Below are 22,300 nucleotides of genomic sequence, written 5' to 3' on the forward strand. Positions count from 1 at the left end.
GAAATCCTCCAGTACTGATGGGAAGGAAGAGCCTGGCACCATGGAATTGTCTGGGAACGAGAATGAGGCAGTTAACTGTGCCAGGGCTGGGGTGACAGGCTCCTCGGGAGAAAGGTTCACTGGTACTTGGACCTGTGATGGATCAACGACCACAACCATCACCTGGCCCTGGCCGGCTCTCTCAGTTTCGAGTGGGAGCTCCGTGACAGCAGAGTGGCCCACAGATTCCATGGAGGCCGCTGGTATGGAAAGGGCATTGGTGGCCAGTAGGCCCTGGGCCAGGGGCCCCCATCTTGACTGCGAGATGAGTGCCAGTGCTGGTACCCACATCACTCCATTAACGGCCCTCGTTCAGGCAACGGAGAGTGGGAGAAGACAGACCCTGACCTGGACACTGTTAGTCCTAGGCTCCGGAGGGCAGCGATGGGGCCAGCCCTGAGGGTGCGAGCAGCTAGTCTGACTCAGCCCCAGAGTGACGAGGAGCTGGTGCCGCCAGTGGAGACAGTCCCACCTGCACTGAGTCCAGCCGGGTCATTTCTGGGGCCAGGAGCAGTAGCAACCCCAACGTCAGCGTCAGCACTGACATGACAACCGGTGCCAAAGTGCAGAGTGGTGCCTGCTGCCAGGCAACATTGGCAGCACCAGCCACATGGGGACTGAAGAGGTTCCCGGTGCCAAGGAGGGCCCCTGTGCCAAGTCCAGTACTGGCTCCTTTTCCATTGAGTGTGGAAGGGAAACCCCAGGGTGTGGTACTGACAGATCCATAGGTTCAGCAGCCCTCCCAGCCAATGGGGCTATAAACAACACAGCCCTGGCAAAGTCCTGGGCCAAGGGAGAGGGCGGGACAGAAAGGCAGAGGAGGTCCCTTACTGCCTGGTACACTGCTGGTGTGGAAACAGCTGGTGCCAGTGTTGCCCTTGTGGGTACCGGAGTCAACGGTACTGGGTCTCTGACCCCACTGCTGGGGAGAGGATCACAGGACCTACTCCATCCCGTGTGCCGGCATTCGCACCATGCCAGTCTGCGCTCCTTACCATGTCCACGAGTGAAAACCCCCAGAGAGCTGTAAACATCCGTTTCACTGTGTTGCATTACGTTTAACTGGCTTAGGATTACTGAGGTGTGAAGTACTGCCGGTCTGTTCTTGGGGGCTGCCACTAGAGATTGCAAAGGTTGGGCTCCAACACATAAAAGAAAGGAGAGTGTTCTCACATATTCCTTTCAAGAGCAAAAGCACCATGCGGCTGTTGTCCTCGTGTGCACTGAGGGAGTGCGTCCTTGTAGAGCTGAGACAGCCATTAAACGGGAATAGTGCAATCTCAGCAATCTCAGAACGACATTCGAAATGGAACCGCCACTCCAAATATGATGCAAGGCAATGGAAGTGGTCATAGACTGAGCGTGGGTGAGCAATTAGTGCTGCCCCCTAGTGGCACATACACGAGCAATTAAAATTTTAAGTGACAAAACACCAGCTGTGACTTCTGCTCCTGAAAACATCAAACAATGAAAGTGCCATAGCCAGGGAGTCGGAGAGCCGGGCGCCAGGCCCGATCCAGCCCCACCGATGTACCTAGGGCCAGCGCACATTCTGCCGAGTTGGAGTTTTATTAAAAGTCAGTTTCTAGCCCTCGTGGTTGTGATGAACTCTTCCGTGGCCCAAGTGAAGCCAATGCAGTGCTGTCGGCCCACCTGCACTGACAGCTCCGAGTGGGGTCCTGCCCCCTTAATGTCACTGGGGTGTTGCTAGTAAAAAGAGATTGTGAAAATTTACACGTCAGCCTTAATTATCGCCTTGCAGATCCTGTTATCCTTTCCAGACAGCCATCAAAGGCAGCAGCGTGAAGGCAGCTGGACAGGAAATGCCAAGCTAGGGAAGGGAGAGAAGCAATAGGAGCCCGCATGGGAGCAGCCAGTGTCGCAGCATTTAGGGAGAATAAATCTATCCTCACATTTATTATGGCAGCTAGGGACCGACAGACCCGGGCCGTGGTGCTAGGCCCTGTACACGCAGTAGCAGACGGCCATGGCCCTGCAGAGCTTACAGTCTAACTAGAGCAGACAGAGGCAGGGCAGGGGTAGGGCCAGGCCACAGCTGCAGCGTGAACACTGGGCTGGGACCGGCAGGGCTCCCTTCCTGGTGTAGGGGGTGTGGTTTAGGTTGGAGGGGATTAGCTAGCAGGAAAGGAACAAGGAGGAGGGTAAGGTGGCAGGGGGGAGTGATATGAAGATGAAGGGGGGGCACTAGAACAGAGGGCAGCAGGGTGTTGGTGAGGCTGCCAGTCAGCACTAGGCAGGGAAAGCCCCAAGCACCCTGCGTTAGCTGGCTCTGCAGTGGCTCCTTGTGCTTTCCTGAGTCTCTGGCAGGCTCCTCCTGCAGTTTCTTGCCACATGCCAGGGGAAAGTCGCACGGATCCTACTGCTGGCACATTTCAGGGGGTGGGGGGGGGTGCTGGTCCTGGCACCCTTGGTATGGGCTTGTCCTGGCCCGTGTTCCACAGGGCAGACTGGGCTGAGCCTAGCACCACTGATGACCCCAACCAGATCACCAGCCCCCTAGCTATGCTGTGCACAAGGCACAAAGGGCAGCGCTGAGCCAGGGGCGTTGAAATTTGCCCCCTTGTAGGATTCCTCTCTAATCACCAGGGAGGCAAGCAGGAAGGATGGGACGTTGTTTCCCCATCGGTTCCAGTTGTATAGTCCAGGTTTGTTTCTCTAGTGGTTAAATTGGCAGCGAGGACAGGGCACCGTCCTTCCTGACCACCAGGGGTGATGCTGTGCCTGGCACAAAGCAAGGACCCTGCAGATTGGTCACAGTCCTTGGCATCATCCAACTGGTTTCCTTGAGGGGTATCACCAGGGTGGGGGGCTCGCTCTACCCAGCGCTCTCCCATTGCCAGCCAGGCCCCAGCAGCTCTGCATGTCCAACTCCCTGGTGCACGTGGCAGTAACAACCTCAGTGCCCCACTGACGAGTCCTGGAGGTTGATGGGACCCGAGGGGCAGCATGATGCTCACCAGCCAGACGCTGGCCCATGTGCGCCCTTCTGGACCCTCTCCACTGGACTCCTCCCAATTCCTTCCCAGAGACGGGACCATCACCGGCTGCCTTAACTAGGGTAGGAGGGCCCAGGACAAACAGGCTCCCAGCAGACACACTTTCACCTCAGCCCCTTCGGTCTGGGAACAGAACTCCAAAGCTGCCTCTCTGCCCTAACCCTCCACCTGAGTGCCCCCCTCCCACCTCGCCCAACTGCCTGGACAAGCCCCTGTACACACTGGCGAATGCTGCCCAGCCTGCATGGCCTTGGCCTTTCGCCCCAACCAATGCCGTGGCAAGAGAAAGGAGCCAATGCCGGGATAAAAGTATAAACAGCCTTTATTTCAGCACAAAAATATCTCCCACGGGTCATCTCCCCATAGAAAATCTCAAGGCTTCCAAAATAGACACTTGGGGTTTGCAACTGCTCCTTCTACAAATTCAGGAGAGGCAGAGAAGATGGTGGCCTGCTCTGTGAGAACATTATTTGGGTCCCAGAGGGAGGGTATCTATTGCCCTGCGTGCCCCCCTTCAGAGCCCAATCCTGCCCCAGAGGTACAGGAACACGCTTGCCCGAGCAGCACTAGCTGACTGTGCGAGGTCTGCGTCTACAACGCGAGCGGGCTCGAGTCCTGGGTGTTTAGAGCAGCTCTCCAAGGAGACACTGGAATCCACTCGGCCTGGAGGGGGCAAGTCCTCTCAGTTGGAAAGATCCTACCTTGTTTCCAAGGGCTCTGGGGAGGCTGATCTCAGCCCTCTGCTAGACACAGGTGTGTAAAATCTCTAGCCCCACCCCCTCACATCTGGTGATGACTGAGCCCCTGGCTGTGACCTGCAAACTACTCAAGAACAAACTGCTCCACCCCCAAGTAACTGGGACACTGGGAAGCGCACTGGGGCTGGTATTTCAGACTCCAGCGTGAGATGCTGACTGATGAACAGTCTGTACATTACCAGCGACGCACAGCCTGCTGCCAGGCCAGCCCAGCTTTACAACGGATGCAAAGGGCTGGTCACTAGCTCTCGTTTCTAGCAGTGGGTGAAGTACTAGGCCCAGGACTGTGCCAGCAGGGGAGCAGGGCCCGTGGAAGGGGATGCAGGAACAAGGCTTGCACTGACCAGAGGCCCAAAACCTCCTCTCCCAAGGCTGCTCCAGGAACCCGGGGGCTGGAGCAATGGCTGACCTGCAGCAGGCAGTCTCTGCCACCTCCAAGCCAGCCAAGATGGCATCTGGCTGTCCCAGTGTCTCACCACCTGCAGCTGGCTCTGAGGGCAGTGTGATGAGCTGGCGCCCCAGACCTTTCAGCTGTCACGTTCCCTGCCCCCTCTGGGAACTGGCACCAGCAGCATCTTTCACTTACTGCTTGGCACTGAGAGCAGCCGTGAGTTCAGGCCAGACTTTCACACCCCAATCTGTAAAGGCTTCGCACAAGGTTGGGACCGCCATGCGGCGAGCTCAGGTGTGCCAATTGGCCAGCCACGGCTCCGCACACAGCGGCCCGGCCTTTCCCCTCAGCCATGGGGCATCCTTGGCTGGGCAGGAGCTGAGCTCTGCGAGGCGGAGGTGGGGATGACTTCACGCTAAACACCAGTCGTTCAGAGCCGTTTCTTTCTTCCTGAGTCTACCCCCTGGAACCGGACACTGCTCCCTGCCCCGGCCTGACCCCATTAGATCTCACCGGGCTGCCCAGGAGTGGTGCGGCCAGGACGGGGCACAGACGGAAAAGCAGATCCGGCAGCAGCGGTTTGGTTCCAGTGATTTTATTTCTTATGGTCTCTGTGCATTTTGGCCCCACCTCCCTCTCGCCAGGAGCATGAGCTGCACCTAGGGCACCCACCCTGTGCTGCTGTCACTGAGTGGAGCCCAGGAGAATGGGCACAATGGACAGGAGCTAGGGACAGAGGCTGCCAGACTGGGGCGAACCCCTCTCCAGGAGCAGGGGATTGTTTGTAAATGCTCCACTTCAGCGTCCCACATGGCATCACTTCATCCCATAAATATTCACAAGGCAGATCCCTCTTCCTTTCATCCCCCTGCCCCATCCCCCAGAGCCCCCTGCCTAAGGGAAGCCAGGCACAGGACGCCCAGGGTGACCCCCGCCTGGGAGAGACAAGAGGGCGTGAGAGGCAGGGGGTGGGGCTGCGTCGTGTCTGAGACGCACAGCACAGGCAGTGCCAGGAGGGGCTGTGCCCACAGGCTGGCCCAGGGTCGCAGACAGGCCCAGACATGCCACTGCCAAAACGGGGCCTGGCGGCAGCACGTGGCAAAGCCAGCCACACCCAGTCCCTGGCAGCCCGTTTGCTCAGTCGTCTGTGTGTGTCCGTGTCATCGGAGACCCGCCGAGCTGCAAGGCTGGGGCTGTGGAATTGGGGTACGTTGCTCCCTTCGCACGCAGGGTTAAAAGCCACCTCAGCTGTGGGCAGCGTTAAGACACTGGTCCCCAGATGGTGGCCCATGGATCTAGGGAGCCTTTGCTTGGCAAGGTCCCTGCTAGAAGATACTGGACCAAGCCCTGCCAGCTCCCATGCCCGTGTCCCGGGTAAAGGCTTTGGTGCAGAGGAGGCCCAGGCGGAATGGACATTGGTCCGTGGTGGCTGCAGATTGGGTCAGATCCACATGATTCTGGTTCCTGAAGTCCGGAGCACATATTCCAGGAGGCGGTGCGGGATGTGGAGGCGGCTCTGGCTTGTAATGTGCCGGCCGGGGGTTAGCAGTGGGACATCTGCTGCCCAGCTTCGTAGCATGCTCACGCTCCCCCAGAGCGCTGGGCTCGGCTTCCCCACCCCACTGCTCTCTAGCCTCAAAGCTGCTCCAAGGGCCCAGCGCGCAGAGGGGGGAAACCAGGAACCTGCCCAGCACCTGCTCCCTCGGGTGTCAGGAGAGGAGGCTGCAGCGACGCCCAGCCGACACAGGGGACAGGCAGCCAGTAAAACGGGAACACGGCGACGGACAAGACGCACAATCAGGGGCTGGGCATTCGTGCCAAATGCACCAGGTGGCATGGCAGCTTGCGGGGACCAGTTCCCTGCCAACGCCTCCAGGGGAACGGGGCTCACCACGGCAAAGCAACCGCCCCAGGAGCGTCATGTCTGCGCCAGGGACAGTTCCTCCAGCCCTTCCTTTCCTAGTCGGTATCTCGCCAGATCCTTCCTGGTCACCAGCCCGACCACCTGCAGGGAGGGAGGCAGAGGGACCAATGAGCGCCCCGCACAGCTCACCCCAGGGCGCGTGTCTGGTGGACAGAGACGCTGGCCCTGCGGTGATGGGCTCTGCCACAGCCAGCTGCCCTATATGGAACCGGGGAAACCACCAGGGCACTACGTTGCCCCGGAGCCGCCAGCCACTCACCTCATTGTGATTATCCACCACCACCAAGTGCCGCAGGCCCAGCGCCCGGAACAGCTTGAAGACCCTTGGCAGAGACGCCTCCTGCAACCCAGAGCAAGGCCGGGAGGTCAGAGAGCCCTGGAGGCTGCCAGCCATGTGCAGAGCAAGCTGCCGGTCATGGGGCCAAGCAGGGAGCACTGCCCTCATGGCCCCGGGAGGGCCTAGGGGGCTGAGCAGCCCCTTTGTAACAGGCTCTCATCCCCCCTTTCACGGGGCCGGGAGCCCCACTGGACTGAGCCCCACTCGCCCCGGGGGAGGGGTGTTTTCTTCCCATTTGGAGTGGGCCTGACTCGGCCCCTGGGAGATCCCTGGCTCAACCAAGCTGTGAGAGCAGCCCGGGCTCTGCCCGTCCTCCCCCCGCTGGGTCATTCCCAAAGCTGGATCTGCAGCGCCATGCCCTGCCCCCAGCAAGCCATACCTGGGGCACCGTGTAGGGTGACGGGTTCATGAACTCAGTCAGGTCCATCATGCATTCGCGCTCGTCCTGGGAGACGTGAATGGACTGGATGGGGGGGAAGCGGGGGTAGGCGTCCCGGAAATCCTTGAGCTTCAGCCGCCTCTGAACCAGGGTCAGGTTGGCTCTTTCCACAAAGACCTAGGAGAGGGGAGACCCTTGGTACAGGTGCCGTGGCTCCAAGCTGGCCAGGAGTGCCCTGCTCGCCTGCCGGGGGTCCTGACCTGGCAGATCAGCTGCCTCCCACCCCGACAGGTCGCACTCTGCTCCTGCAGGCCCACCTCCCCACTAGCAGCGGCCAGCAACTGTCCACGGGCAGCAGGAATCCCAGCACTGCGCAGACCCAGTTAGTCTGGGGTAAAACTGGGCAGCTGCCACTTGATGGGGCGAGAACGTAATGAAGCAAACGGAGAAGCGTCCTTCGCCCCGGAACACCCCTTGGGCCAGCCCACTTCACTGCATCCCAGCACTGGGGCGCGGCAGGCAGGCCGACAGCCCCTGCGAGGGAGGCCGCGGGCTTCACCATACCGGTGGGCAGAGGGACTTGCCCCAGAGCTGGCAGAGCCGGGGACAGAACCCCGATCTCCAGGCTCCCAGTCTGTTTGGCCAGATTGTCTCCTTTGTGCAGAATGGTGCTCGCAAGCATTTCCTAGCGGACGGTGGGTCCACCCCACAGCACTGACATGCTCGGCTTGCCCTTGGGCAGCGAGTCAGGGGGGACCTTTCACCACCTGTAGGAACAGCAGCCCCCCGACAGAGAGCTGGCGACCCGCCTAGCTACACCCTGCCCCGCTCAACAGCAGCGGGGGAGAGGAGCCAGGAGCTGCCACGGGAAGTGATGGGCATCACGCCCAGTGGTACCTGGGCATCCAGGACAGTTTAGCCCCTGCAATACGACAGGGAAGGGGAGTCCGGTTCCTGGTTCATTGAACCAGGCTGATGCCACCTCCCTGAGCTAGCCCCGGGCAGAGGACAGGAGAGGGGCTGGGCCGGACGCACCCCACTAGAGGGACAGAGGGGGTCACATCCAACGGTGCCCGTCCAGGCCATTACAGCGAGTCCCCTGGGAGGAGAAAGGCTCCCGATCGCACAGAGTCATTTACCTTGTGCTTCAGGAGAACAATCAATTGGGAGCGCAGGATCAGGCCTCGCAGTCCCGCCACCTGCAAGAGAGAGAGTGCCGGGCATGGGCAGGGGCCGAGGAGAGCTCAGCAATCAGCCTGACGGGCCAGAGACAGGCCCTGGCTGCTCATCGCCCCGAGGTTACAAGCAGGCAGGCCTATGGGAATGCAGAGCCGAGAGCCCCAGGGTGGGCATACGCCACGCAGTGTCCAACCCGGGGACGGCGAGAGGCCGCCATACGGCAGCAATTCAGCACGAGCGGGGTGGAGGACTTGGTTTGCTGTCCTCAGGGGCTGCACAAAGAGCGTCTGGGTACCCCAGGAAAGGGCAAGGGGGGAGGTGGGGAACTCAGGGGCTGGGATCAGCGGGGAATGCCGGTTTTTGACAGAGAGTCAGGGTTTGCTCCCCAGTGCCAGCTGGTGCAAGATGCTAGCATGCAGGGCCATGCATCACCAAGGCTTTGGCAATGGGACATGTTGCTGCGCGCACCATGGGGCTAGCTGGGGAGCGGGGCGTTCTCCTGGTGTCTACCCCCCCAAGACACACGTGCCCGGCCACAGCACCTCTGAACAGTGCTGGCACTTTGGGTCACCCCCATACCACCCCCTTGGCTCCTAGCTGCCAGCCAGCAGGTCAAGGGGCCCATCAGTGCAGGAGGCACTGGGGAGTCCTAGCTAGAGATGAGGAAGGTGTGACCGTCTCCCCGGAGACGACTGAGCCCCAACCAGCTCAGCAAGGTCCTGCAGCTTCTCCCCATCACTGCTCACGCTGGGTTGGCTTCACTGGTGACAGCAGCAATGCTGGGAGCTGCAGGCAGAGAAGCCTCCAGCCTGAGAGCACCAGGTCGGTGCAGAGAACCACGCCAGGAGCAGCCAGTGCCCATGAACCCAGGGCTCCTAGGGCACCATGGGGGTTGGGCCGGTGTGCACATGGGAGGAGGCTTGGTGAAGGCCCCCTAGCGCCCACAAGGGTCAGGGAGATGTCACTGCAGCTGCCAGGTCTCCGGCCGGCTGGGGCCCTGCGCTGGCAGCCAAATATTGGCCCAATTCAGCGGTTTGGGCTGCACCCAAAGCGCGGCAGAGTGGCCCAACCCCCACCCCCATTGTGGGTGTTACTTCAGCTGCCCATGGTCCTGGGGCAAGGCTGGCAGCTGGCCAGTGGTCTGCCCACCTGCGTGGGGTCCGGGCTGCTCTCTACCACGGGAAAGCCGTTGTGGTTGGATGATGTGTCGCTGAGGATGTCCACGACCGTCCCCACCTTCTCAATCCTCCTTAGGCAGGTCACGGGCGCGCTCATCACCTCCCTGCAGGGGACAGAGCGCCTGGTGACAGGGGGCTGGGACTAGCCTCTTCCCCACCGGTGGAGGGGCAGGGGGGAGGGGAAGTGTGCTGCCCGGCCCAGACAGAGGGCAGTCCCAACACCCCAGCCAAAAGTCGACTCCCCACCCTATCCCAGGCAGGGCCCTGGTCCCCACACTATCACGTGGACCTTATTTAACTTGCTAGGCAGGCCAGGTTCTTCCTTTGGGTCTGCAGCTCCTTTCGAGTTCCCTACATTCTCCCCATGCTACGGCCCAGGAGAGCCACTTAGCAGCAGCCTTCCAGTGTCCCAGAGTTTAAGGCCAGATCGGGGATCTAGTCTGCTCTCCTGCACAGCCAGGGCCAGATGCAGTTACCCCTGCGCTGAGCCCAGACACCCTAGCTAGACCGAAGACTAAGCGGTCGTGTGCACAGGCAGAGAACAGGAGGAGCTGAGGTGCCACCAGTGCCTGGGACCCCTGCCAAGGCAGGGAATTTGGTTGGGGAGACATGCCCAGATCCCAGCCAGTACCCCATGCTGCAGAAAAAGGGGATAAACCCCCAAGGTCGCAGCCAATCTGACCACAGCCACAAATAACCCCCAAAGGAACACTACGTTAGCTAGCGTAACGGGACAAACAGGAAAGCGGCCGGAGGGGTCCGCACATGGCACAGCTGCCCTTGCTGTGATCTGCCCTCCCCAGGGCCTGGCAGGCTCTGTGCACAAACCCGTCTCTATGGGTTTGCCTCTGGATGAGAGCGGCTCCAGACAGCTACTTTCCTTCGCCTGTCACTAGGGGGCAGCCTCTACTTCTAGAAACCAGACACTATCCAGCGAGCGGACGCAGGCCCGGGCATCCGATGGGCAGCAGTGACTGAGAACCCAGCTCCACCCCGCTCCATAGAGCACTGTGCGGGCTCTCCCTTTGGGGAGTCTGCCCAGCCCTGGCACCACCTCTCCTCCCCTAGGAGTTTTCTACTCACAGGAACCTCCCAGATCCCAGGCAGCGAGTACCACGCGCACAGCCCTGCAGCCTGAGAGAGGCCTCGCCCCCACGCCGCTCTTACGCCTGCCACAGTCCGAGCTGGGCGCTGGGGAGGCAGACCCCCTTCGCAGGGAATACAACCCCCTGGGTTGTGAAGAGTCACTCAGCTAATAAGAATTGGCTGACACCCAGACACCATCAGACCGTCCAGAGCTCTGTCTCTGTGGCCCTGGGTCCGGCAGTGGGGGGCCCTGTATCAGTCCCAATCCCCAGAACTCCTTGCCACTCTGCCCCCTTCCCTTTCTAATCAAACTGTCAAAGAAGTGGTAAGAGAGTTCAGGTTTGTCCTGGTGCCACCACACTAACGTGGGGTGGGGCAGGACGGGACAGACCCACCAGACCTATTGGCAGACATGTTCAAAGCTCTCAGACCCAGCGGCACTGGGAATTTGAACTGGTGGACGCCTCCTGCGCGGTTTGCTCTGTTACCAGCCAGTCTTGGGAGCTCTGCAGCCCAGGGCACGGAGTTCCACTTGTTCTCCCCTGCCAGACTGCAGCCCCACTCGCTGCGGTGCCAGGGGCTGTTCTGTCCAACACACCCACTAGGGCTCCAAGGAAGGCGGCCAGGGGCCTAGCAGCCCTGCAGAACGGCAGCTCGTTTACCTGGCAGTGAGGGAGTGAGACGTCACTGGAGCCTCCCAGTGCAGGAAAGGAACGCTCTGCAGCTGGATGTGCATGTCATACAGACCCTGCAGCAGGAGGAGAGGCAAAGCAATCAGCCACAGGGCAGGCATGGCAAGCTTCCTCCAAATTGCTCGAGACTGATCTGGTCCCTGGGCTTCCCCCATGCAGCGCTGCCAAAGCCCCTCAGTGCTCAGCTGACAGGTCACTAACCCCAGCCACAGCCCATTAAGGAGGTGTTAACTCTGCTCCACTCAGGCTAATGGAGCTTGGCAAAGACCCCAACATCCCCACCAATCAAGTGGTCTCCCCGGGCAAGCCCAGCCAGGCTGCGTCATTAGGTGGCGGTGCCGAGCCACCACCAGTCAGCAGGCTCCCGAAGCTCCGCCAGCCCTATGCTCGCATCCAGCCCCAAACCAGACAGCAGGTGCTGGCTCCTGCAGCTGCTGTCTCGCCTGCTGGCCCTCATTCAGAACGGGAACAGCCCGGGCTGCTCACCTCCACGAAGTAGTCGCCCACGATCTTAGCGGTCATCAGCGCCAACATGATGGGGAATCCGTAGGTGACGTTGCCAGTCGCTTCCATCATGATAACGGTCAGGCTCAGGGTCATTCTCACTATCCCCCCTGAAGGAGAGGCACACACGTTGGCAGGACCCAGGAGGGAGAGCACGGGGAGGTTCCTACAAAGGCTCTGAGCCCCTGCGCTGGGGCGTTAGCATGGCTGCTGCATGTACCTGAACTCTGGGGACGATGGCTCCATGAAGGGCGTATGGGGTGGGGCAGTGCCTGTGTTGTGTGTGGGTGGGGAATGGAGGCACAGAGCCTAGCAGGAGGGCAGGACGCTAGCTGGCTCCCATCGGCTGTACCCTGCCTAGCTACCTGCAGCCCAGGACGACACCATGTTTGCTAGGGCTCTTCAGTGCCTGTGTGGAGAGCTCTGCTTTCTGGGTTGCTGCTGGACCGGGGTCTCGTCCATGCCGGGAGTTAACATTAGCAGCAGCGAGGGGCAGCACAGAACGAGGGGCAGCGCCCACTGCTGGTGCTGCTCTGTGGGGAGACACTCATGGGCTGCAAGGGGACCCAAGGGAGCTCTGTGGTTCCACACCGGACACGATCAGGCAGCGAACAGACAAGCCTGCACTGCAAAGTCTGACGTGCGTAACCAGGTGCTTTGTGCCATGCTGCCAGCTGCCCTATAACAAGACAGGCCCAGGCCACTCCTGGGAGACCTGCTCTCCATTAACAGCCCCTCCCTTCACAGCACCCCCCTCCCAGCGGCTGCACTTCAGTCTCCAATTCACAGGACAAGCTGAACCCCTGACACGCCAGGTGCACGATTCCCTTCAACGTTAAACGAAAGGCTTTCCTCCACAGCAGTCAGTTGCCGACACGCTGCCTGGAGCTGACCAGCAGCACTCCGAGCACAGAGAGGCTGGGTTTTCCACCAGATGTTCCCAGCGGAGACACATCCGGACACAGTCCAGTCTCCATGGAATGCAACAAACGCCTCCTACCGGGCATTTCCTAATGGCGAGCTGAACTCACCCAGCTGCGCTGCAGCCCCCATCAGAGCGTATTTCCCGGGGTCAGCCCAGATCTGAACAGGAGAGACAGGAATAGCGAGTTACACAGGGTGGGTCAGAGCCATCCAACTTGTACCTCCACAGCGGCAGAGGCAGTCACCCTACGTGCCAGCCACAGGCCGGACAACAAAAGCCGCAGCCAGCCATCTGCTGGAGCATCCAATACACTGCACAGCGGCAAAGGCCCCTTGACAACAGCCTCGCCAAGCTCCAGCAAGCACTGCCCCAGGGAGCCGTAGCCACTAGGGAGGACTTATACTGCCCTTGCTCAGGAGCTGCTGCTGCTGGATGAGTCAGTGAAGGGCAGCAAACAAGATCTACTCCCTTTCTCGCTGGCATTTTGCAGTAGCTAAGCTGGTCTTTCTTCCTTCGCCCACTAACCCAGCTAAAACTCCAGCACGACCTCCGCCCCCACAGCTCCCCAGCTGACCTCCAGACACGGAGCACTAATAAATCTGCAAGCAAAACGTGGCTTCACTGTCAGCGCTCCATTTCTGGAGGTCAGAGCTCCCACCCCGCCCAGGGGGTAACTCACCGCTCCACTAGTCAGGTAGGCCAATGATATGCCAAAGAGTCGTCCCCAGGCAGCTCCAATCAACAGGGAAGGGATGAAGACACCTGCCGACACGGTGAGCCCATAGGTCCAACAGGCCAGAAAGAAATACATCAGGGTGAACATCCCCAGGGTCATGGGATTGTAAGAACCTGGGGGGGGGAGAGAGAGGAGAAGCCCAGGTGGTTGGTTTCACCCCTTCCACACCTCAGAGATTCCTGCTGTTCTAGACCAGCTGCTGGCAGCTCCCCTGTCAAGCTGTAATGTTAAATGGCACATTCCAGCTCGTTAGCAGCCCCCCATTACTGCCACGGCGTGGCTCTGAGAGGATGGGCGCCTGCAAATGCACACCAGCCCCACCAGCCTGTCAGACCAGAAGAGCAAGGCGCATCTGTCTGTCATCACACACCCTGGAGAACAGCATCCCTGAGGGGGCCGAGAAAGGGCAGAGCCAATGGTACAACCCTCCCCCCACCCCCCGGATGCCGTGAAGCTCCTCACCACCCTGCTCCAATCCCCCTCCATTAATGGTCATGGCAGCGGGATGGACCCACCTAGCCACTGTAGACATCTCACAAGTAAAGATGGTATTTCCCCTCAAAGAACAAGATCTTTCCCCCTCTCGTCCCTTGGCTGGCTCCAATCGCCAAGTCCTCTGCAGGCAGGTACTCGGAACGCAGCCCCGACCTGAGAGAGCCTGCCCCGATCCCAGCAGCCAGCTCATGCCCTGGAGCAGGACGGTTCACAGCCCTAAAACCTTTAAAAAAATCCTGTAACTGCAGCTGTTCTCATGGTCCATACAAGGGCCAGGCCTTTCCAAACCCTGCTCTGCTCTTGGCCCCGATGTTCTCTGGCCAGGGGCGCCGCAGGTTACTTGTGCTTTCCTTGCAGCTGTTTTATATCCGTTGCCTTTCAATAGCACCAAATCCCCTTGCTCTGAACAAAGGCACCCATGAATGCTCCCCCACCCCATTCAGTAGCCAGCAGGCCTTTCCCAGACCTGATTCATCTCTTCATGAAACACTGCTCGTTGGGTCAGTCTCTGCAGGGAAGTCTTCATCGCCCCTCCCTGTGCCCGCCTGTCCCTGCCCCTTCAGTCAGGGCTGATCAGTTCTGGCACCGTTATGTTGGGGGAGCGGCTCACTCATTCAGGGGGTTCGTTCTCATTCCTAAACTGATTTCTGCTCGTTAGCAGAGGTTTGTGGTGAGCTGCCAGGGTTAATTCAGACTGAGACACTTGTAGGAGCAGGTCCAATTCCTCTTCCCACTGGGTTACCCACCAGCTGTCAAGCAGTTCACCCGCCCGCATGCAGCTCACTCCCCCTTCTATGCGTCTCTCAATCATCCTTTCTATGAATCACCCTCACCGCTCACCCTCCTTTCCAGGTTGTTAATTGCATATTGAACTCCAGGACCTGCCTCCCCTCCCCCGTTAGCCTTGGCTTTTTGCTTCTCAGAGTTTCTACCCCAGGACGATACTCTGACCCTCCCCCTGGAGGATGTACTCTCCTTAACAGCCTCTAGGGAGGGACTTCAAAGACTTTGGAAAGCCCAGATAACTTAGCACAGCCAGTTCTGGAGAAGGCCACAGAAGTCTAATCCACTGGGGAGGCCCCGTTTTCCTTTGCGGAAGCCAAGGCAATTCGACCCGGCATATCGTGTTCTTTACAGTGCTGTGCCATGATTGTTGCCAGACAGAGCAATAAACCTTCCTGCTCTATATTCACCAGGGACACCCCCTGCTGCTTGTGCGTGCTGCCTCCCACAGAAGTCTCGCCAGCCATACTGCAGCTGCGGACATCACCTGTGTAGAGAGGCTCTTGTGCAGTGCCCTGAAGTCCTCCCCCCAGCACTCCCTGGATCTGCGTCCTCAGGCGACAGCTGTTTAAAGAGTGTCGGAGCGTCCCCACCCCACCCCCTTTGAACATTTCCACAGCAACTGTCAACCAAGATTTGAGACAGGAGAGGGAAAGGTCTGGGGCACCACAAGTTCTCTGGGTCCCATCCTATCTCCACAGGAAAGTCACCACCACTGAGTGCAACCAGTGCTGAAGTTGCCAGTTCAGTGCACTCAAGGGAGAGCCATCTCCGTGCATCAGCTGCCGGTGAAAGACCAGGCATGAGATTCAAGCGGCCGTTCCAGGAGACCGTTACTGGGGTAGAGGTGGAACTTGTGCCTTTTCAATTAAAGTTACCCAGGCATTACATCAGCCGAGAAATGCAAACCCAGACAGGACTCTCCGGGGCACTGTGAAATGGGATTTCATTTCTAGCAACCCAAAAAGTAAAATCCACATTCCAAACATGACCAGAAGGGAAAGTCGTTCAGGGGAGAGAGACCTTAGCAAACAGGAAGCAGCCAAGAACATTTCCAGAACAGACTCCAGCTTTCGGAGCGAGCACACAAAGGAGAACGGCTCAACAGAGACTGAAGGTGGTGAATGGAAAATGCTTGGCTGACATTTAACAGGAGTGCTCATGGGACACTGCAGCCTCCTTGTCAAGGTCCCATCTACACACAATCTAACACACACCAGCTCTCATCCTGCCTGTCTGAGTGCATGTGCCCACGGACAGGGTGCTTATCACAGGCTAAGGGAGGGGGAATTTTTGTGGGAGCATCAATAACGTATCAACACCACTTTGCAGATCCAAATCCAGATCTTGACTTTTAAAAGCCCCAAATCAGCCACTGACATAAAAGCACAAGTCTTCTGACACAGGTCTCCTACTCAGACCTGACCTATTCACCTTCGGCTAGAGACTAGATTGTTTCAATGCATATTCAAGAGCAAATCACCCAATTCACGCTAGTGAACAGCGGGCGCCTCGCAAACAACTGCACTTTATGAATTAGTGAGTATGAACAAAGCTAGGCTCTGTTCCTCTGAGGAGGTCAGGCTGATAGATTTAGGACATCGCACAGCAGGGTATCTGTAAACGCTATGAGGGGCTCCTGCTGCCTCTGCTCTTAAAGCTTTGCCGAGAGGCGTGGAGGGCACGTCATGGCGAGTGTGAATGGCTCTGCACTAGAACCATCTGGCCCGGGCTGATCTGTGGGTTGTTCCCGTTCCCTGTGATTGGGAGCTGTGCTGGGCAGGCACTGCCCCGGTTAAGTGCTTAGCTCACCATCACGACTGCATAGCCGGGACTGTCCTTGTTCTGTTTGTACAGCACCCGGCACAATAGGCCCTAGTCCATACCCTAAGGCTCCTATGTGACACCACCACCATTAATGTGTTACACACTGGACAGCCCCGGAGCCTGTACACCCAGCAGGCGCTGTGGAGGGTTGCTATTCGCCGACAGGGAGGATCTTTTTAGAGGAGCTCAGGGTAAATGGTGAATTCTCTGTAACTTGAAGTCTTTAAGCCCTGATTTGAGGAGTTCAGTAACTCAGCCGGAGGTTAGGGGTCTATCACAGGAGTGGCTGGGTGAGGTTTTGTGGCCTGCAATGTGCAGGAGGTCAGACTAGATGATTGCAATGGTCCCTTTAGCCTATGAGCATTACTGAACAGAGCTCACCCGGCAGGGCTGCAGGGCTGGGCTAACACGAGAACGTCTGACCACAAACCAAGCAATGCGACTTGCTTCCTGGGTCTGCTGCCCCGGACCTGCCACTAGACCCGAGCCCCCGCCCCATTCTGCCTGCATCTCAGCATCCCGTCAGCCGAGCCAGAACCGACCTGGGGGGTTGTGAAAGAGGCTGACGACACTCTTCTCAGGCGTGTTGAAGAAGGCGGTGGCCATCGAGTTATATTCTCCATCCGCACAGAACAGCTGGGGAGAAAACACAAAGGCTGGCTTGTGAGACCTGGTAGAATCCACACGACGATCGCTGCTGGGACGTGTGGCACATGGGGACAGAGGAGCTGGCAGAGAGCGAGAAGGCAGGAGTGAAAGGGGCTCCTGGGCACCTGGTGAAATACACCCCACTAGCAGATGTGCAGAGTTTCATGGAGCCACATGCATTGCTAGCATGGTACATTTGCCTTCAGCTAGGTAGACTTTTACGCCCAACATTTTAAAGGTATTTAGCTATTTCTGTACGCATCGGTGCAAAGCGTCACTGATTTAGGAGCCCACATATTTTCAAAAGGGATTTAGGCACTTGGGAATTAAGAATGCCTAAATCCCTTTTGAAAAGATTTACACTCCAAAATCAGTTGGGTGTTGCAATGGTGAGCACACTAGGCCTAGCCTCTCACTTCAGTACTTGTACAGTGTTACCCACCTCAGAAATGTAGAGGGTCATGGTCAAGTTGAAATCTAGCTAAAATTTAGCTGAGAATTTGGGACATTACTATTTTTCCTCTTCCCCTTTACTAGCTGAACGACTGTCACAAATGGAATACACTTACTGGCTATAAAGGGGAGCAGGGAAAGCAGAAAGGGTGATGAGACATCTCTCTCCCATCTCTAGCCGTTCTAGCAGTTTTAAGTCTCAGGGGGTAGCCATGTTAGTCTGTATCCACAAAAACAACGAGGAACACCTTAAAGACTAACAGATTTCTAGTAGTTTTAGATGTTCCTTAACAGCAGTCAGCAATATGTGACCCTTTTACCAAGGGGGGGGGGGGCGGACGGGACAGTTCGGTGCTTTGAGCATTGGCCTGCTAAACCCAGGGTTGTGAGTTCAATCCTTGAGGGGGCCATTTAGGGATCTGGGGCAAAAATCTGCCAGGGATTGTACTTGGTCCTGCTAGTGAAGGCAGGGGACTGGACTCGATGACCTTTCAAGGTCCCTTCCAGTCCTACACTTCGATGATTCTTCTAAGGCTCATGTTATTTTCAAAGCCTTCACTTCTGCTGGTGCACTAGGATGGATCATCAATCCCAGCTAGATTCCATTAGAAACCTGTGTTGAGGCCACTGAGCTCGCATAGACCTTTAGTTCAGCCCCCCACCCCAGTCTTATCCGATCAGCTGATCGCATACTATTCCCTCAAGCATACAGCGCTCTCTGCAATCTTAGATACACACATGCCATCTTGTGCTACTCTGGGCATGCACAAGGGCAGAGTTCAGGCTGCACAGGTGACCTTACCTTTGTCATTCCCCGACTGAGTGCTTGGTTTGCAGATTGCATCTTCCAGCAACAGTTTAGATGAAGTTACCCACTTCTCTGTTGTAGTCCCTTAAACTGAGAGTCTCTGGCCAGACTCTGACAGGCCCCCCTTGCTGGCCATGCACTCCGTGAACCATGCCCCCCCAGCAGAGCCTCGCCTCATTCAATGTGCGCTGAGTGACCCTGCCCAGCATTGCTAGACTGCCTATAATGGGAGCCCAGGAAGCTCAGGCCCTGCATGAGGCAGGGTTCCTCTGCTATGTATGGAGCCCTGTCTCATTCACTGCCCATCTCAGGGGATGCTCCTGCTCCCTCAGTGCTTGCAGCCCCCTGGCTTGTCAAAAAGCTACAGAGACTCCCCCCTCCCTGGGCCTAGCCTGGCCCCTTTGAGGCCAGCTCCCAAGCCAGGCAGCATAGATCAGGCCTGGAAAATCCCTGAGCTCTGAGCACCTGACTGTGCTATGATCTGATCCAGCTCTAGGGGGCAGTCAGGAACAGACACTGTGCAGGGGACAGGGGGTTCACAGCCATGTTTCCTACCTGTAAGGGATAGGCCACAGAATCCCCTTGGAAGGGCTGGCAGTCGCTAGAGCAGTAGATCATCACAAACCCCACAGCTGCCGTCACAGCCGCCACCAGCATGGCCTCGATCACTTGCAGGCACGGGCGGTGGATGTACCTGCAGAGTCAGACACAAGCCGTGTGAACAGGGAGCAACCTCCCGGCTGTTCTCTGCTTCCCAAAGGCACCCCCGGGTCAGCTGGTTCTTCAGACTGGTTGCAACCACTGCTGGTGGCTTGGGGGGCGCGGGAGTGACTGGTGCAGGCTGCCATCCCCCAGGGGCAGGCACCAGACAAGCAGCAGGATTTCACAGGCCCAAATGAAGGGGGAAATCATAGACATGTTGGGCTGGGAGGGACCTTGAGAGTTCATCTAGTCCAGCGACCTGCACTGAGGCAGTAAACCTAGACCATCCCGGATAGGTGTTTGCCCAACCTGTTCTTAGCAATCTCCAGTGACGGGGATTCCACAACTTCCCTTGGTCACCTGTCCCAGTGCTTAGCTATCCTTGGAGTTAGTTACAACGTTTTCCCTACCACCTAACCTGAATCTCCTTTGCTGCAGATTAAGCCCATTACTTCTTGTCCTGCCTTTGATGGACAGAGAACAATTCATCATTGTCCTCTTTATAACAGCTCTTAACATGTTTGAAGACTTTCCCTCCCCCTCCCCCCCATCAGTTGTCTTTTCTCAAGACTAATCACACCTGCTATTTTTAACTTTTCCTCATAGCTCAGATTTTCTAAACCTTCGATCATTTTTGTTGCTCTCCTCTCTCTCGCTCTCCCCCCAAATTGTCCACAGAAAGTAAATAATCCCCTTCCCCAGCTCTGCTCCTGGATGCTATCCCGCCCTGCGGAAGGCCGTCTGAACGTTACTGTGGCTGTACGAACGAGGAGCTGCATGGAAATCGCCCTTTATACTTTTAACAGTCCTGCAGACTTCTGGCTCCATGAACACGTTCACAGTACCGTCGAACACGGAATGTACCGTCTGCTTTGAATCCCTCAACTCCCGTCTGTTCCATCTGCAAAAGCTACGAGCACTCCCCCATCCTCCCAGCAGGCACGGGCTGTTATTTGTCTGAACTAATTGCTCTTGAAAGATGAGCTGTGGTGGATAAATGAGAAGCCAGGTCCCAAGAGGGGGGAGGGAGGTATTCCAACACAGAAAGCTTAACCATTTTAACTGATTTTTGAAGCAAAGTGACTATGGGGACAGTTTCAAAAGCATCTAAGTGATTTAGAAGCTCACTGGGACCTGAGCTTTTGAAAATGTTCCCCAATGCATTTAGATAGCACATAACCCAAATACTGAACAGCAAAGAAATGGATGGTTAAGAAAATCGCATTGTCCACATAAGTATTTGCATCAGAACAAAGAAATTCATCTGATCACCATCACCTGAACTCTGACCCATGGATTTGTTCTAAAGTCTTTTAGTTGATCCTCAGCCTTCAGAACTGACGTGTTTCTTCAAAAAGATACTGTTACATGGGAGTTGCAACATCAGTTGGTATACTTACAGGTCATATGTAGAATCTAATGAAATCCAACGCGTCTCAAGAAACTGTGGTTATACACACTTCAATAGGAAACCATGGAAGAGTCATTGAATTTAGATATGTATTTTAGGTGGATTACTGTACTGTGAAGGGGCACATATAATAGAAGATTCCTTTCTCAGAGGGGTTTCTGCTTTAGGAGATGATGGAAGGGATATTTACTTTGGGTCAGAGTTACAGCTGTGATGAAACATGGATGTCTTTGCGATAGTAGCTGTTGATTCTAGTGCGTTATAAAGCGATGGTATCCTTAGCTACCACTTCCTTGCTTCTAAGCACTTGAGTTTTGTGAGTGACCACATGCTAACACCACATGTCACTTACCAGATCTGAAGCTGCAGGGCTACAGGAATGAAAGGAACGCCCTTTGGTTCAGTTAATTGGCCCCAACCTGAACACAACCCATTATAATACCGAGGGATTTTGTTTTATTTAGCACCTCTTGGGCTCTTACCTGATTCGGAACATGGTTAACCAGTAATTCAAGGCATTGAATATCGCGCCGAGAATTCCACCTGTAAGCAGGAAAGAGGGAAAACAGCTGAAAACCTCCTGAGTGGATTTGAAAGAAGCCAATATTCCTTTATGCCACATTCGGGATTTTCCTACATGCAGAGTTAAACACGTCTTAAAAAAAAAAAAAAAAAAAAAGATTTCTCCAGACTCAGTTTGCCTTTGGACAATTCTCTGGCCTCGTCAGCAACATGTTATCAATAGCACAATGTTTTTAAACCATTGACAGCAGCAGCTTCCAGGGAAAAGCAGCAATTTCCTACTGTAATACTCAGTGTCAAGCCACAAAGGAGAGCAAGCCGAAAGTCACAGAAGAAACTGCACAAGCTGCTGCCATTTCTCCCTATGGGCACAAATCTCCAGTTTATGGAGACTTCAAAATTGAAAGAGTCAAAATTTAACTCTACTGCTTTGGAGGGGGAGAGAAGAATGAGAGCGAGCGCACATCCTTGAGAAAGATCCATCCACACACCTGGCCTCCCCCTTTATTTCTCGTTTCTTCACTAAAGGAAAATCAGCGCCTGAGCCCGATCTTATTTCTACAGCACGAAGGTCATAGATCGGCATGATGCATTAATGCAACATTAGGATTGAGAATTTTAACAGCACATCAGGCTATTCAGAGGCCCAACGTAGACTATAACTGCCACATTTTCTAGTGTATACTGGGATGTGCAATGTGGCTGCATCAGGGTTGCTGTGGCAATGGTAGTTTTCATTGTTCCAACGCGTGTGTTTCAATGCTCAGACACAACATGGTATTAGGAGAGTTTGTCGCCTTACGGCAGCCAGTCTACTGGAGACCACAGTATTCCTGTTTTTGTTCTGAGCAGGGAGTAATGGCCGGAAGGTCTGAGATCCAACCACCATCCAGACCCCAGGGCAGTGAAAGAAGCAGGTGACATCAGCATCCTGGCTGGGGTCCAGTCCGATCCAAAGGGTAGCTTCTACGAGGAAAAGTTATCTACGAGGAAAGTCAGTAGCAATTCCTCGCTGACTCCAGCCTGGCGTTTCCCTGCACTTCTGGTCATTTTGTTAAATCCAGTGGTAGATTGTTAGCAGCCACCTGATTGTACAGAGCACTGAGGTAGAGGCAGGCAAGGCTGCAGCTGACAGTCAGATTTCTAGATGTGTGCTGTGCCCAGCGCAGCAGGAGAGGGCTGTACGGAAACCGTGATCAGAAAATAATTCTCACACGGTTCACGTTCCAAACACCCTGCTCACAGACTCCTAGCGGGCAGGGAGTTTTGCCTAGAACACCAGTTTCCTTCCCCCAGCCTCTCAGGGGGCCAGACCTCAGACCAATGTCACCCTGACAGGCTCTAAGGGGGAAGAACAAAGTTAAGGGGTTTCGCCTTCATCATGGAAGATCAAGATTGGCCAGAGAATCTAGCTGTGGCCCTTGAAAGCATCAAGCAGCAGCAGGCTCCCTGAGGGCCCTCTGTTTTTGTGCTTTTTAATGTCTTTCCTGTTCTCCTCAGGAAGTG

The 22,300-nt window shown here is 56.4% G+C and overlaps 1 protein-coding gene across 1 annotated transcript in view; it reads right to left on the bottom strand.

Moving 5' to 3' along the window:
- Nucleotides 1-3,360: 3,360 nt before the first annotated feature.
- The window catches only part of CLCN7 (chloride voltage-gated channel 7), a 51,964-nt gene continuing 33,024 nt past the window's right edge, over nucleotides 3,361-22,300 (bottom strand). The window contains exons 14-25 of the mRNA XM_034783252.1: nucleotides 20,755-20,815; nucleotides 18,715-18,853; nucleotides 16,793-16,886; nucleotides 13,089-13,258; nucleotides 12,516-12,567; nucleotides 11,467-11,594; nucleotides 10,951-11,036; nucleotides 9,174-9,306; nucleotides 7,985-8,044; nucleotides 6,846-7,022; nucleotides 6,389-6,469; nucleotides 3,361-6,210 (exon numbers count right to left, since the gene is read on the bottom strand). Coding sequence (XP_034639143.1) covers nucleotides 6,124-6,210; nucleotides 6,389-6,469; nucleotides 6,846-7,022; nucleotides 7,985-8,044; nucleotides 9,174-9,306; nucleotides 10,951-11,036; nucleotides 11,467-11,594; nucleotides 12,516-12,567; nucleotides 13,089-13,258; nucleotides 16,793-16,886; nucleotides 18,715-18,853; nucleotides 20,755-20,815 — 1,268 coding nt within the window. The 3' untranslated portion in view covers nucleotides 3,361-6,123. The remainder of the gene's footprint in view (nucleotides 6,211-6,388; nucleotides 6,470-6,845; nucleotides 7,023-7,984; nucleotides 8,045-9,173; nucleotides 9,307-10,950; nucleotides 11,037-11,466; nucleotides 11,595-12,515; nucleotides 12,568-13,088; nucleotides 13,259-16,792; nucleotides 16,887-18,714; nucleotides 18,854-20,754; nucleotides 20,816-22,300) is intronic.

This window comes from Trachemys scripta, chromosome 10 (assembly GCF_013100865.1).
Source record: "Trachemys scripta elegans isolate TJP31775 chromosome 10, CAS_Tse_1.0, whole genome shotgun sequence".
Taxonomy (NCBI): domain Eukaryota; kingdom Metazoa; phylum Chordata; order Testudines; family Emydidae; genus Trachemys; species Trachemys scripta.